General features: G+C 35.5%; 1 protein-coding gene across 1 annotated transcript; it reads left to right on the top strand.

The window, feature by feature from the left end:
• The first annotated feature begins 1,152 nt into the window (after window positions 1–1,152).
• On the top strand, window positions 1,153–12,581 carry LOC107685311 (uncharacterized). Its single transcript, XM_016481862.1, has 11 exons — window positions 1,153–1,413; window positions 2,387–2,476; window positions 4,377–5,059; window positions 7,407–7,449; window positions 8,563–8,630; window positions 8,998–9,095; window positions 9,200–9,268; window positions 11,250–11,363; window positions 11,444–11,517; window positions 11,751–11,929; window positions 12,002–12,581. The coding sequence occupies exons 3-11, from the start codon at window positions 4,444–4,446 to the stop codon at window positions 12,013–12,015; spliced, it is 1,275 nt and encodes a 424-aa protein (XP_016337348.1). The 5' UTR covers window positions 1,153–1,413; window positions 2,387–2,476; window positions 4,377–4,443; the 3' UTR covers window positions 12,016–12,581.
• Window positions 12,582–14,709: the final 2,128 nt, after the last annotated feature.

The raw sequence follows: 14,709 nt of genomic DNA, 5'->3' as shown, positions 1-14,709 counted from the left end.
GCTAGATTTATTAACAGCAATATTCTATGCATTATTCTTCTCCTTTTTTCTTCTCTTTCAGGAACTGCGAGATCTATTGCATCAGTACCCTCAGACCCTGCTTGTAAAGAAAAAGTGGCTGGAGTCTTGCTTTGCTAACCAAAGGAAAGTCAGTGTGTCTAAATATGTAATTAGGTTAACTTGACAAAGCTCCTCCTAAATTCCTGAGAAGTGACTGATCAAATCAGGTTGCCTTCGGTTTATTCGCACTCACATTTAGTATCTATTTAGGGTTTGAAATAAACTGGTCTGTCCCTGTATATCCAGTTACGGCTAAATGACGGTAAGAGGTTTGTCATACTGTGGATCAAATAATGAAACTGCTTTCTATTTAAAGAGAAACAACAACAGTGGTGGTGTCACACTCTGGAAAGATTTTACAGTAAACACTGATGCATTTACTTTCTTTATGCATTTATCTGCATGGTTAGAGTGAGTAAAAACTTTTTTCTACATGATTTAATGATGAAAAATCATGTAATGTGTAATTGAGAAGAAAAAAAAACACTGAGATGCAACATCTATTTTACAAACTGTTAAAAATCAGAACCACATATAAAGATGTAAAAGCTGTTCAGTGTCAGATCTTGGATGTCAGTTTTACTCAGAAATGCATAGCACTAAAAACCAAACCACAGATGTCTAAGATAATGTGAAAGTTATCAGCTGTCCATGATAAGTTATGTTTTTGTAAAGTCTCATTGGCCATAGTTAAATACTAATAAAAAAGTAACCTCCAAAGAACTATGGTGAGTGATGCATTGAGTTGTTTATCCTTGTTTTAAACCACAGTAATATAGTCCTAGAGTAAATAATGTTTTTTGGCCCCATGGTTTGTCATTTTATCAGAACTGCTGTTCATTTGGTCCTTACTATTCGAAGACCCAATACAGTATGACAAAAACGTTCCCAGATTTTCTTGTGCTGCAATTTGTCATTTTAGTGAAATTTCTGCATATCTGTATGTGTTAACTGCTGTTTCTATTGTTCAGATAATATTGTTGTCCGTGATAGTAACTAATATATTATTAGTTATTTTTAGTTATATATTATTTCTTTTCAGTATTCTTGCGAGTAATTGTTCACCCTTTTACTGTCAAGCAATTTACAAACACGAGTCGGTTCTTTAGAATAATTGAAAAGAATCTGCTCAAAAGAATCACGTTTTGTCGAAGGCAGATGAACAACCGCTCTGAGTCGAGGATGTTCTGGGAAGTGGGCGGAATATGCGGTGTGCGAGTAGGCAGGTGTTGAAAAACTTCCAAACAGTATACTTCGACTGCTACAGCTCGTGCGATCATGATATTGTACACTGATATTAAAGTATTCGAAATTAAATAATTCACGCGACTAAATCTGCTGATCAGCCTACAGGTATGTACGTGTTTTATGTGGTTTATGTCACGTCAGCGAGCAGTTTGTCATGGACAACGTTGACGTCTAATTTGTCGAATAAGTCATGAGAGTTGGGTGGGAGTTTTATACATGTGTTGTCTTTGTTATATTGTATTTAGCTTTTTTCTTAGTTTTGGGAGGTGTTACCTGTAAAGTAATATGGTACAAACTACAAAGGTAGAGCGAATTGCGAGACATTTTTTTTAGCCGAGTATTGTATGTTATGTAGCCCCGCGGCAGTGACAGTTTTAAAGCGTGAACTAGACACGTTGCGAATTTGGACGAAATGTTTACAAAATACGGTTTAAAAAGTACTATTGTTATTGTTAATAAAATAAATGTCTACTAGAATATCCTATTTAATGTATTATGATATAGTAATTACAGTATTTTGACGGAAACTGTTTACTGGTGCTAAAATTTTATGAGCGTGTGAAGGTACAGTATAATTTAATACTTTCATTCATACTTTTTAATTAAACATCAATGAATTATCTACTGTACAACTATTCATAAAGGAGAATTACATGATTTAACTTTGCATTTCAGCTGTGTCACTATATTCTTAAGTGTTCTAGTCAATGAAGAGATTATTGTATTGTGTATTTTTTGAGGTTTTCAGTGTTATGCCAATAAAAGGCATTAGTATTAGTACCCTCTCTGCCCCATTTGTGCATTTGATATTGATGGATTAGTTACCTGTGATTTCCCATGTCTCACTTTGGTTTCCACTGAGGTGTTTTCCGCTGATGGTGTAAAGTGCACTAAATTTCATACTGTAAGTTCAGAGAAAAAGCTAGAGAGAGAGAGAAAAGAAATCCCCTTAGCAGAATTGTGGGTTCCTGTATTCAGTAGCCAAAGGTTGCTCGTTTTTCTCAAATGCAGTTTTATTTAACAGGGTGTGATCATCATTCGAGGTTACTTGTGTTCATATCTTAATAATTCATTACAGATTTGTGTGCTGACTGGGGATATGGAATGGCTGCAGCTTTTTTGTATTAGGCACAAGAATGATGCCTTCTTCGCAGTGATTGCAATATAGGTAAAATATACATCTAATAATAACAGACATGTTATTAAGGTACTCTATATGGACAACAGTATTGGAACACAACTCATAATTATTGTATTCAGGTGTTTCAATCAGACCCCATTGCCCCAGTGTATTAAAATCAAGCACCCATTCTGCATACAAATATTTGTGAAAAAAATGGGTCATTCTGAAGAACACAGTGAATTTAAGTTGCGATAAATCAGTTGGTGAAATTTCATCCCTGCTAGATATTCGACCGTCAACTGTAAATGGTATTATTTTAAATCGGAAGCATTTAGGAACAGCTGCCATGAAGCAGAAGACTGCGTAAAGCCACAGAGCGCAGTCATCGAATGCTGAGGCGCGTGGTGCATGAAAGTCACCAACACTGTGCTCATTTCATAGTTGAGTTGATGAGGTCAGTGGTTGGATGATTTTGGCATGGAAGAACTTGACTGGCCCACACAGAGTCCTAATCACATCGAATACCGTTGGGATCAACTGGAATGGAGTTTAGAGCCAGGCTTTCTCGTCCCACATCAGTGCCTGACCTCACAAATGCTCTATGAATGGGATGAAATGGAAAATTGAATTGAATTGAAACACTTCAAAATCTTGTGGAAAGCCTTCCCAGAAGAATGGAAGCTGTTATGTAGATGGTCCTCCCCATTGCACATATATTATTTAGAATGCAATGTTATTAAAGTCCCTGGTGGTGTAATGGTCAGGTTTCCCAATACTTTTGTCCATATGCAGGGGTGTAAAACTCAATTCCCGGAGGCCCGGAGCCCTGCAGAGTTTCGTTCCAACCCTGCTCTAACACACATACCATGTAGTTTTCAAATAAGACTGAAGGACTTGATTAGTTGGTTCAGGTGTGTTTAATTAGGGTTGCATCTAAACTCTGCAGGGCTCCGGCCCTTCAGGAATTAAATTAATTGACACCTCTGATATGGTGTATGTGTGTTCCATTTTATACATATATATATATATATATATACACACACACCCATTTTTTTTCTTCAAAGCCAGTTTGCGGCAGACCAAATTTAATTTGCTTAGCAAAACCAGTTTTTACTAGCATTTGGCAGCTTCCCAGTGTTAGTTTTGGACCCTGTATATTTAACTTTTTAAACATAGAATTATTGTTTCCTATTCTTGTATTGTTGTATTTATGCCCTTTAGATGAAGAATGTTTTTTTTTTTAAACGTAATTTTGAAAACAAATAACACACACTTCCGGAGCTTGCAGGTTTCTTAATACAAGGCTCAAACAAAAATATATTTTAACTGTAATTTAAAAAATAATTTATAGATATTGTTAATATTATTTTATTCTGCTTTCTTTATTGTAATGCCTTCAAAAGAAAATTAACAGATTAACAAATATATTTGCATTGTCATGAAATGTCTTTAAATTTTTATTTTAATCATTTATTTTACATATTTAAAAATCATATTTACTGTGACAATTGCAGTTAAAATGTTTCTAATCTAATAGTGATAAGAAAAAAAAGATACACTGTCAACTTACAGATACTTTAGTACAATGAATATATAAAAATGCAAGCTAAGTTTGAAAGGTATTAAACCACACATAAATGACCCAGGAATATAAATATAGCAACAACACAGCTCTTTCCCAAACTCACGCTGGCAGTGGGCTGTCTTTATTTATTGCCCTGTTTATTCAAACATTTTGGTCTGACAGGCTTATTTTGGCACCAGTTGTTTTTAAAAATGCCTAAAGTTTTTTTTGGCTTAAACTGCTGTTTCAATAAATATGAAGAAATCTGCTAACTACAGTCATTTTTTAGGATATGTTTTTTGGTCTTGTTAATTTTCAAATGTAAATTTTTCCACATACTGTAAGAGTACTCAAGAACTCTCCCCCTCCCCTCATTTTTAGATATATTTCTCCATTTGGCCACCACAGTTTACAATCCCTCAATTTTCCATAAGAGAACGACGAGGCTATGGAGAAAATCATTACTGAGGACTCCATCTGTGTCTCAAACTCCACCGATTCCCAACTCTCTCATGCCGTCTGTTGCATGTCTGGAAATGAGTCCTCTTTGAGTGCACAGCCTGACTTCACAGATATCTGCAGAGACAAAAAGACCAACTACAGATCCACACAGACCAGCTACAGCCCGTACCAGCCCCTGCTAGGTCTACCCTCTGGCTACAGTCCCCAGACACCTTTTCCTAGTCAGTCGGAAGCATGTCTGAGCACCCTAGAGCCGCACAACGGGGACCTGCTCCGCTCGAGTTCCGTGGGCAGCGGTTCGGTGGAATACCCTAGTGGCAACCTCCCCTCTTGCTTAGTGTCTGGAAATTACTGCAGTTATTCTGGTGATTCCAGCTACTCTTGCTCTCCAGACAGGCACAGTCTGGGAGAGGGAAGTCTAGAACAGCCGCGTTCACTACACTCTATCCCAAATGCGTTCACGCCTCACAGCTACTGCATGCCCCCGCACCCCTGCACGTCCCGCGGGCCGCCCTGCTGTAGTCAATACCCTGTAGATGTGTATCAAATGGATCAGGGCTCTTATTACAGGCCACATTACCACATGCCCTGTTGGCCTTCAAGTAAGTCTCAGTTCTTTGTTAAAATTCTCTGTCTCTTATGAATGACTCATAAGTGAGTCAGTTTCTTTCATTTACATGGAACTTAATTTGTCAGTCAAGGCTCATGATGAATAATGCTAACTTTCATAAGCCTGTTGTCATTAAAATTGCCTCACTGTATGTGATGAGTTCTTTATCAACCTTGCAGGACATTTATCCAACCAGATAAATTGCAATAAATTTGTGCAATCATACTGGCAGATTAAGCAACCAGTTTCCATTTTTAGAAGTGACACCCATCTTAGAAGATGAAAAATCTAAATATAAGGATTACAAAACTACACTTTGAAGCTAATTCACTAAGCATTGCATATTTTGAAATGCATACTATCTGTGTAAAGTACAGTATAAACATAGCTGCATTGGTGACGTCTTTCCTTGCAATACTCTCTTAATTGCATAATAAAAAGAAATCGACACATGGTATAAATTCCTGCTTTAATAAACCTTAGTATATATATATATGTAGGTATATCTTACTGTCCATTGACAGTCCATCTAACATGTACTTTGGGTGGCTTTTGAGTTGAAAGCTGATTGGTTGTCCCTACTAAATGACCAATGCCATTTTTTTTTTTTACTCAATTAACAAATGGATAAGAAAAAGCATTTGATAAAACTTCAAAGAAAGCAATTGGCAAAATCCAGTTTACAATGTGTATTAAAAATTACTTTTAACTTACCATTGTTTTTATTATTTAACTACATTTTAAAACACAAATTAAATAGTTTTCATGTCCATTTATTTTCCCACTTAAAAATTCTTTATTCATTTATTGTTTTATTAACTGCATTTTAAAACATGAATTAAATAAACACTTTTAAATATGTCTATTACTTTGTCCATTTAAAACGTAGTTTCATTTATAAAATTGATAACTTAATGCTTCATTTTATTTTTAAATGTCACTCCTAATCCTTCATAGATTTTTGTTTGGCACAGTTTATGTTGAGCTATTACTACACACAAAAGGCAGGGGGTAAATGTAATTTTACTAAAAAATAAATGTTAGTGTACATTTTTAGTGAACATGGCAGCAGTAATTCATCATGTATGGAAATGCATATTATAAATGGGCATGTATACATATTAAAAATATTTTACTTGATCTGTAAAGTGTAAAAAGTGTAAAGTGTAACTCAAATTATTAGGCTGATCCAATTATATGAAATAATATTTTTTGTCTTTACCAACATGGACAAGTATAGCCTGATTAAAAGATCAATAACAAAAAACAACTAGGGAAGCACGAAACTTCTGCGAGAATGAATTTAATTTGATTACATTTAGCATAAACAGCAACTGATAATGTATTAACAGTAACAAGGTCATGTCAGTTGAGGCTTGTGCAGCCTGTCTGTGTGTGAGAGAGATCAAAACAAATGAGCGCACACCAAGAAACTCATACAACAAGCATACCATGGTAAAAATTCTTAAAGGGGTCCTATTATGCTCTTTTACAAAGTCTTGATTTTGTTTTGGGGGTGTACTAGAACAGGCTCTCATACTAGGTTCGAAAAACACATTATTTTTTCATGATTACAACACCTCTCTCTACAGTCTGGCATGAACGGCTTGAATAGTTCCTGTATCAAATGAAGGCCCGCCTTCTGAAATACGAAATGTGCTGTGATTGGTTAGGTGGGTCAGTGTGTGTTGTTTTTGGCAGCACTCGGCGCCTGGTCGGGAAATGTCATGCCCCTTACCATAGCCGCCTGCGAGCTTCAGTGTAAATATTGAGTCAAAATCAAATCAATTTGAGCGCGATTTAAACCCGGATGATTGTAACCACTCTTAAGTTTGTCTGCCTTGAGAAAGCTAGGCGTCTCCAACATAGTGATATCACTCGTTGCCTTCTCTAGTGCAGCTCAACCAGGTCTCGTCCCATTCGTCGATATTTGTGATATCACAAATCCAGGAAAATATGCGTTGTATTCCAAACGAGTTGTTCGTTGTAGTTTTTGAAAAGTGATTTCTGTTAAATAAAATATCTCCTTTTGAAGTGGACTTTGAGCTTTGTAACTTTGCAGATCTTTTTTATGCTCAAACAGCAACATTACAGACTAACTAAAGTTGAAAAAGTGAAAAAACATAATAGGACCCCTTTAATGTTGTATTTGTATGTATAACATTTGATATCACAGATATGTTTAAGTAAGTTAGAGCTATTACATTTACACCATTTTCTTTTCTTGACAAGTAACTTTTTTACTTGGACAAGTGAATGACTGATTTACTTGTCCGAAGGACAAGCATGTCGAGGCCTGTGTAGATTAATGTCTCACTTCATCATTTCATCTCCAACAGGCCCTGAAAACAGCAGACAATCAGCCTCGGAGTTCACTTATAGGTAATGTGTAATAGTAGTGAGTTTTTCTGTACAATTAATATGGGACAGCCAGTCTTGTACAGTGCATGCATAATTATTAGGCACGTTGATGTTCTGATCATATTTTTTTCCAAGCACATTTTACCAATTCCAAACCACATCAATCTTAATAACTACTATTAATTTTGTATTTGATCATTTATAAGTGATATATAATTATCCATGAAGGCTGGAAGTGAAAAACTCCTTATATTCAGGTGTGCATAATTATTAGGCAGGTTTTCTTTTACAGATAAAATGATGCAAAAAAGAGATTTAACTCAGACTAAAAGTCCAAAATTATTAAATGCCCATGAGAATGATGCAATACTAGAATTTGCAAAGTTAAGGCATAACCATTGGAGAGCAAAATGCTCATTGGGTCGGCAGGGTCAGAAAAAACGGGTGGAGAAGAAAAGAGACATGTTAACTGCAAATGAATTAAGAATTAAGGTGAAGAATTAGGTGTGAAACCATCAGGAACCATTTAGTCTCCAGCGCCACCATTTTCCAAAACTACAACCTACCTGGAGTCTCCAGAAGTGCAATGTGTCAGCTTCTCAGAGACTTTGCTTGGGTACAAAATCCTGAAAAAAATGACCCTCACTTAATAAGAATAACATGCTGAAGTGTTGTGAAATACATGAAGACTGTTTTTTTTATAGGCTTTATAGACCGATAAGTTGAGAGTGACTCTTGAAGGACCAGCATCACAAGAGCCTTGTGCCACTCTTTCAAGAATTTATCTTCCAGAATCTGGCAGTCTCATGGGCATTTAATAATTTCTTCTTTGCATCATTTTATCTGTAAAAGAAAATCTGCCTAATAATTATGCACACCTTGATATAAGGAATTTTTCACTTCTAGCCTTCATGGACAATTATATATCACCTGATCAAATACAAAATTAATAGTAGTTATTTGGTTTGGAATTGGTAAAATGTGCTTGGAAAAAAAATATGATGAATATCAATGTGCCTAATAATTATGCACGCACTGTATTGTATTGTAAGTGATTTCATAGGTTTCTGATTTTCACTGATACAAACAATTTTGCTTTCTGAGGTGTTTATGCAATGCTTTCATGTCTTCCAGTGGCCACACCTCTCCTCACCCTCGAGCTAAACTAACCCCAAGCACAGCCCCTCTATCCCTGGAGCAGAGTAAGTGTACACACTATTGTTGAGCAACACTGAAAGAATGTCAAATCTGAATAAGATGTATGTGCCAGTAACATCAGACTATAATAAAGAAATGGCAGTTCTTGTTAACTAAATGTTATCTGTTCTTCTTCAAAGTCGTGTGATTAAAAAGTGTTTATCAAAAAGTGTTTATGTGGTAAAACTGCTATATGTAAGTAGATTAAGTTTAGTTCATGGTACTTTAATATTTGTATATATATATATTTTTTTTTTTTCAAAAAATTATTCCCTTTAAATACTGTACTTTCACTAATATATAATAATATAATATAATCTTGAGTTATATTTCTGGAGGAAATGTTGTTGTTGTTTTTTTTCATTATTGCAGGGAAGGTGTTTGTTGCTTACGAAGCAGACAGTGAAAAACATGTCAAAGAGATCATCAACTTTGTTGCCCTACTGAGACACAACGGCTTCTACACTCATGTAAGACAAGCAACCTGTACCAGACATTGCCTTGCAGCCATACGTGTCACCTGAAATGGGGTCTGCCAGAGAGTATGTTAAGACTCTTTGTTCTTTTTGCACAGATTGACATGTTTGAACAACAGTTCAAGAGCATAAGCAAGATTGACTTCATGGAGAGATACATCAGCGAAGTAAGTAGAAACCAGGCCTGCTAGTATTTCAGAGAGCATGTTATTCCTAGTTTGACTTACACAACAGAAGTTCTAGTCCAAATTGCAGCTTATTCTGACCAAGAACCACCTACAGGAAAAGATTGTATGACTGAAAACTCTAAAGCAACCCAAACTGTTTTGTTTTTGCAGTACATGGCATTTAGGTGCTGGTTTATTTGAAAAAGATGATATCACAATAATAGAGTGAAAAAAAATATTTCATTAATTGCATGACAGTCTCTGCAGACTTTTTAACAGAAAACACTAGAAAAAGAGTGGAAAATGCGTGTAGACTGTGAGGAGAGTGGTGATTTTTCGAAAGTCATTCATGATTTGGTGCTCAAATGGTTCTTATTATTATCATTGTTGAAAACAGTTTTTGTTGCTTAATATTTTTGTGGAAATGGTGATGCATTTTTTAGGATTCTTTTATTAAGAGAAGGTTCAACTGTATTTTTTGAAATAGAAATCTTTTGTAACATTATAAATGTCTTTACTGTCACTTTTGAACAATTTAATGCATCCTTGCTGAATAAAAATGTTGATTGATTGATTGACTGATTTCTTTCTTTCTTTCTTTCTTTCTTTTAAATGTACTTAGTACTTACCCCAGACACTTGAATGCTAGTGTATCACGGTTTCAACAAAATATTAAGCAGCAAAACTGTTTTCAACATTGATAATAATAAGAAATGTTTATTGAGCACCAAATCAGCAAATTATAATAGCATATTTAGAAATATTCATCATATTCAGAAGATATATTCAAATATAAAATATTACAAAACATTAAAAAAATCGTATTTATTCTGATCATTAATCTTACTCGTCTTATTTAATCTTATTAATCTTCTGATTAAAACAAATCATTGTAGGAGAGTTTTAAATTTAATGTGTGTGAATGGCTAGTGCTTCTTCTCAGTGTAAATAAACTTTTACTTTTACTTTTAGTCATTTAGCAGACGCTTTTATGGACTCGCACGGTAGAGTCGATGGTCTTTACACTCTTCGGTCTTCACACGACCGCTTCCGCGGTAAACTAAGCTTTTTTTTTTTATTTGTTTAACAAAACTCAAATTGAATTCAGCTGGACACACTTTCCTGTTTATCACAACAAATGGCCAAGCAAAGCACACGACACTGACAAGGTACGCGATACAGTACGAGACCAAACTTTTAGTTTGCAATCATTTTTAATTTTCTTTTCCTTTTTTTTTCTTTCTTTGTTTCTTTTTTTCCTGAATAGACTTTCACTGCTGTGTCATTGGTGAAGGTATTACATGTATCCCTGGCTTCTAAAAAGTCAAATGTTATTTCTAATATATCATCAAAGACATGGCAATCTCTGTAACCTCTTAAATAGAACAGGGCACAGCTGGGAAAACTTGTTCAAACTTCTCCATTGTTGAGGATGTCTTCAGCTCTCACAAATTTCACATTTTTTTGTTCATTGACATTATATATCTGATAAAATGTCAAAATGATAAATGGCAAGGATTGACCCCTGACTTATAGTTGAACATACTATATTTGCTTCTGAATGCATAGAACCAGTTTGAGCTTGGAAGTTGGACATCATTTATTTATCTGACTGAAAAGACTTATACAATCTGAAAAGACTTATAAACCTGACTAAGAAAGCATGATAGCAGGAAACAGTCCAACAAAACTTTTAATTTTATGCATTTTGAGGGGGAGGAAAAGAGACCATTTAATAAAAAAAGCATGTAACCCTGAAACATATCATTTTAATTAAGAGCTGAAGTGGGGGAGGACATATTTCTGGCATCATTTTCTTGCAGTGCCACACAGTTACAAGAAAACTGTCTGCTGCACTGAGAACGATAAACCTTTCATGACTAATTTCAGTTGATTTTTTTTTTCCTGAGTATCTGAAGTAATTGTTCCCTCATGTCCATTCAGTTGTCTAATTTTGTGTGTTTGTGTCTTTTATGCACAGAAAGACTATCTGATCATCATAGTCATTAGTCCAAAGTACCATGAGATTGTGACCAATGCCTCGTTTTGCATGGAAAATGATGAAACACTCAACACTGTCTACATACACAAGCAGGTACAACTTGGGTGGAAAAGAATCTAGGTTTTTCTTTATTTTTCTTGTCTAATGACTCATAAAATCGCTTTGTCTTTTAGTTACAAAACGAGTTCATTCAGAACGGTGCCAGGAATTACAGATTCATCCCCATCTTGTTTCCTGGTGCAAGAAGGTAAAACTGCATCTCTTTCCAGTAACTTATAAACGTAATTGCTTAACGAACAGGATGTTTGTGTTTGAACAAGTACTCGTTCAAGGAGCCAAAATGCTAATTTGTGATTAACTGTTATGATAACAGCAACAAACATTTGTGTTTGCTCCACTGGATTTCACTTGAATCAAATTAGATGTAATGATGCCTCGTTGTTAGTTTACAACATTTATGTGTCTGCTTCTTTCTGTCAGTGTCACGTCCCTTCATGGCTTCAAAGCACACAAATCTTCACCTGGCCCAGAGACCGTGATGACATTCTTCGTCGACTCATGCGTGTTGAGAAGTACAACCCTCCACCCATCGGAGAGCTGCCCACTATTGTCTCCATCCCAATTTAGGTGGTTAAGTTTGCTTCTGTATGTACATGCTTCTGTATGTTACATGAGTTTGAGTGCCATGATTTTTGAAGTTAGCTCAGTTTTTCTCTTTACTTTGTATTAAGCTGCATCACATTAGGAACATTTGGGGGGGGGGTAACTTCTTGGTTTGAAGTTACCTTCAAACCAAGCAGCTTTCTGATGGTCATTGATACAAATTAATGCTACCAACTTGAACTTGTTGCGAAATCTGCATGAGGAAATCTTTTGCTCCATGTCAGGTTCCTGATCTTGTGGATTTCTATTGAAATGACTGGATTTTTCCACAAACATTCGACGAACAATGATAAATGTGACAGCATTTTTGGACTTAATGAAACTTTCTGTAACATACCCAATTGCTATATAAGAAAGATTTTAAGATAGAATTACTAAAGTAGACCAGAAATCTTCAGATGCAAACATTTTCACATGCTTCTTGCTGTTGTGAGAACCTGAAAGAAGCCGGTACTACAATATCATCACACACTGTATAGTTTATTATAACAAACAACTTGTGTGTTGTGCCTTAGAATTTCTGTTTGAGTCATTAGTAATGTGCCAGATTATTATTTTTTTTTTATTGTCAGCATCACACGAGATTTCATGGCCATTCATGTTCTTAGATGATCGTGGCTTCTTCCTTTTAATAAATGAAAGAATTCAGATGGTTTGTTATACAACTTGTACAAGAATAGACATCATAGGCTTTGGAGGGACAAAAGTACAAGTCATCTCAACTCAACCTTTTTTGTAGAGCACATTTAAAAAGAAGAGTTAAACCAAATGCTTTACAGTACAAACTCAGTCAAAATAACTACGATCACAGAATAATATATATGAGCAATATCACAAGAGTAGCAGTGTCGTAGTTAATCACAGCGTGCCAATATACAGCCATATCGCAGGGCTACGAGTGTGATATTGCGTTTATACCACAGTTTGACGGCATGAGTGTAAATACATAAGAAACAACGGAGCGTCTTTAAAAACCCTCTTTTGTGCGCAACTACTTCCTTCCGCCACGGATACAAATCTCAAGTTGACAGTTTAACAGCTGAGCACAAGCTTCCGTTACTAATTCAAAACCGTCACTTTAGAACAAAAGAAGGAACGTTGAGTTGCTTCATTGAAAACATATTGTATTACGGTATTAAAAGCTCAATGTATTATGTAGAGTAGACAAGAGAGAGATGGACTGAGCGAGTGTGACTACCTGCATCTGATACAGCATTCATTCTTCTTCAGCTCATCTCATATTCAAAATGAAACATGTCCACCGAGGTAAACGATATCTTTGTCGTACTATCCTTTAATTTGTTAAGGGTGATCTCAGATAACAGCGGTGCTCAGTGCATTTGTTGGAAGTAAAAATAGCTTCAGTTTACAACCCTGTTTCAAGTTTTTACTGCTGAGTCTCTTGTCGCAATCTAATGGCGGAACAATGTAACTAATCACCATCATGAACACACACCGTTTCCCAATACTAAATACTACTATTATTTATTTAAAATATTGTTCATTGAATAATGATATAAACATCAACAGCCATCATAAAAGTTGCCAGGCAATTCAGTCAAAAGTACTTAGGCAGCGCTCTGATATAGCTACAGCTTTAAAGTTACATAAAAAAAAAATAACTTGATGAGATTTTTCCCTCAGCCAAAACTATTTGCTCTGGAAAGAATAATAGATGAATGAGACCAAGACTGTCCATTAGATTTACCCCAAATGAATTAGATCTCATGTTTAACCACTATAGAGACATCAGAGCCAGCTGCAAATTCCAGAAGATCTGGCCGAGGTAAAACTGCTCTCGGCGGGTTCATGAGCACTGAACAGCCGCTGACGCCCTGGAGCTCACATCTCCGAAATCATCGAAGCAAACTTTCAAATGGACAGTATCTTTATTAACAAATCGCATATTTTAAGTCTAAACAAGTAAAAAACTCTTAAAACTACATTCTGTGACACAAACTGTAACAGTATTGTTTATACAATTATAATGGATTTGGGCATCAGCTATGACGCTGTGAGAAATACCGCAAATGGAGTGATACAAAGGGTGAAACGGTTGAAGCTCTGTTATCACTAGAATATCGCACTCCTGCAAAAGGCTCTCAGCCAATCAGATTCGAAGACCAAAAATAACTGTTAAAAAAAGTACCAATCCACCTTATTTTTCCGCAAGAGCGGGCGTGGCCATTTGTAAATTTAATGTGTCTGGCTTCCGGTGTCATCCATAAAGCTATTTTTAGCTGTACAAGACAGCTAGTTTTGCTGCTTGATATCTTTTCTTACCATATTATTTCAATCTATTGTCTTAATTATTAACACACTGGGTTGTAGCACAAACAATTTTACCATTTATTGCACTTTGTTATTCTTCTCGTCATTTCCATACCACGGCTAATGAAGCGGAAGTCTTGCACATTCACAGAAAACAGCTTACTTCTGCATTGAAAAATAAGGTGGATACATAAATGTAAAAATGCTAGGAATAGAATAATAGAAAAATATGTTTTCAAAGAAGCTTTTAAAATGTCTAGCGACGAGGGCGATCTTACATGAAGTGGGAGTTTGTTCCAAAGTTTAGGGCCTATAGAAATGTTGTTGGTTCAAACAAAGAAAATGAATTGAGTTGAAGATGATTGAGATTTAATTGATTAGATAACAATGTGTGTGTGTATGAATGCATGTTTATGTAATTGCAGTTGCCTAAAAAATGGTTGAATGCTATATGCTTTGCCAGAAAATATGTCATGAAGTTCAGAACAATACCTGCATGAGGCTA

Source organism: Sinocyclocheilus anshuiensis, unplaced genomic scaffold, assembly GCF_001515605.1.
Source record: "Sinocyclocheilus anshuiensis isolate Anshui unplaced genomic scaffold, SAMN03320099.WGS_v1.1 scaffold385, whole genome shotgun sequence".
Taxonomy (NCBI): Eukaryota; Metazoa; Chordata; class Actinopteri; order Cypriniformes; family Cyprinidae; genus Sinocyclocheilus; species Sinocyclocheilus anshuiensis.
The sequence above is the reverse complement of the archived record's forward strand: the minus strand, read 5'-3'. Positions and strand labels throughout refer to the sequence as shown.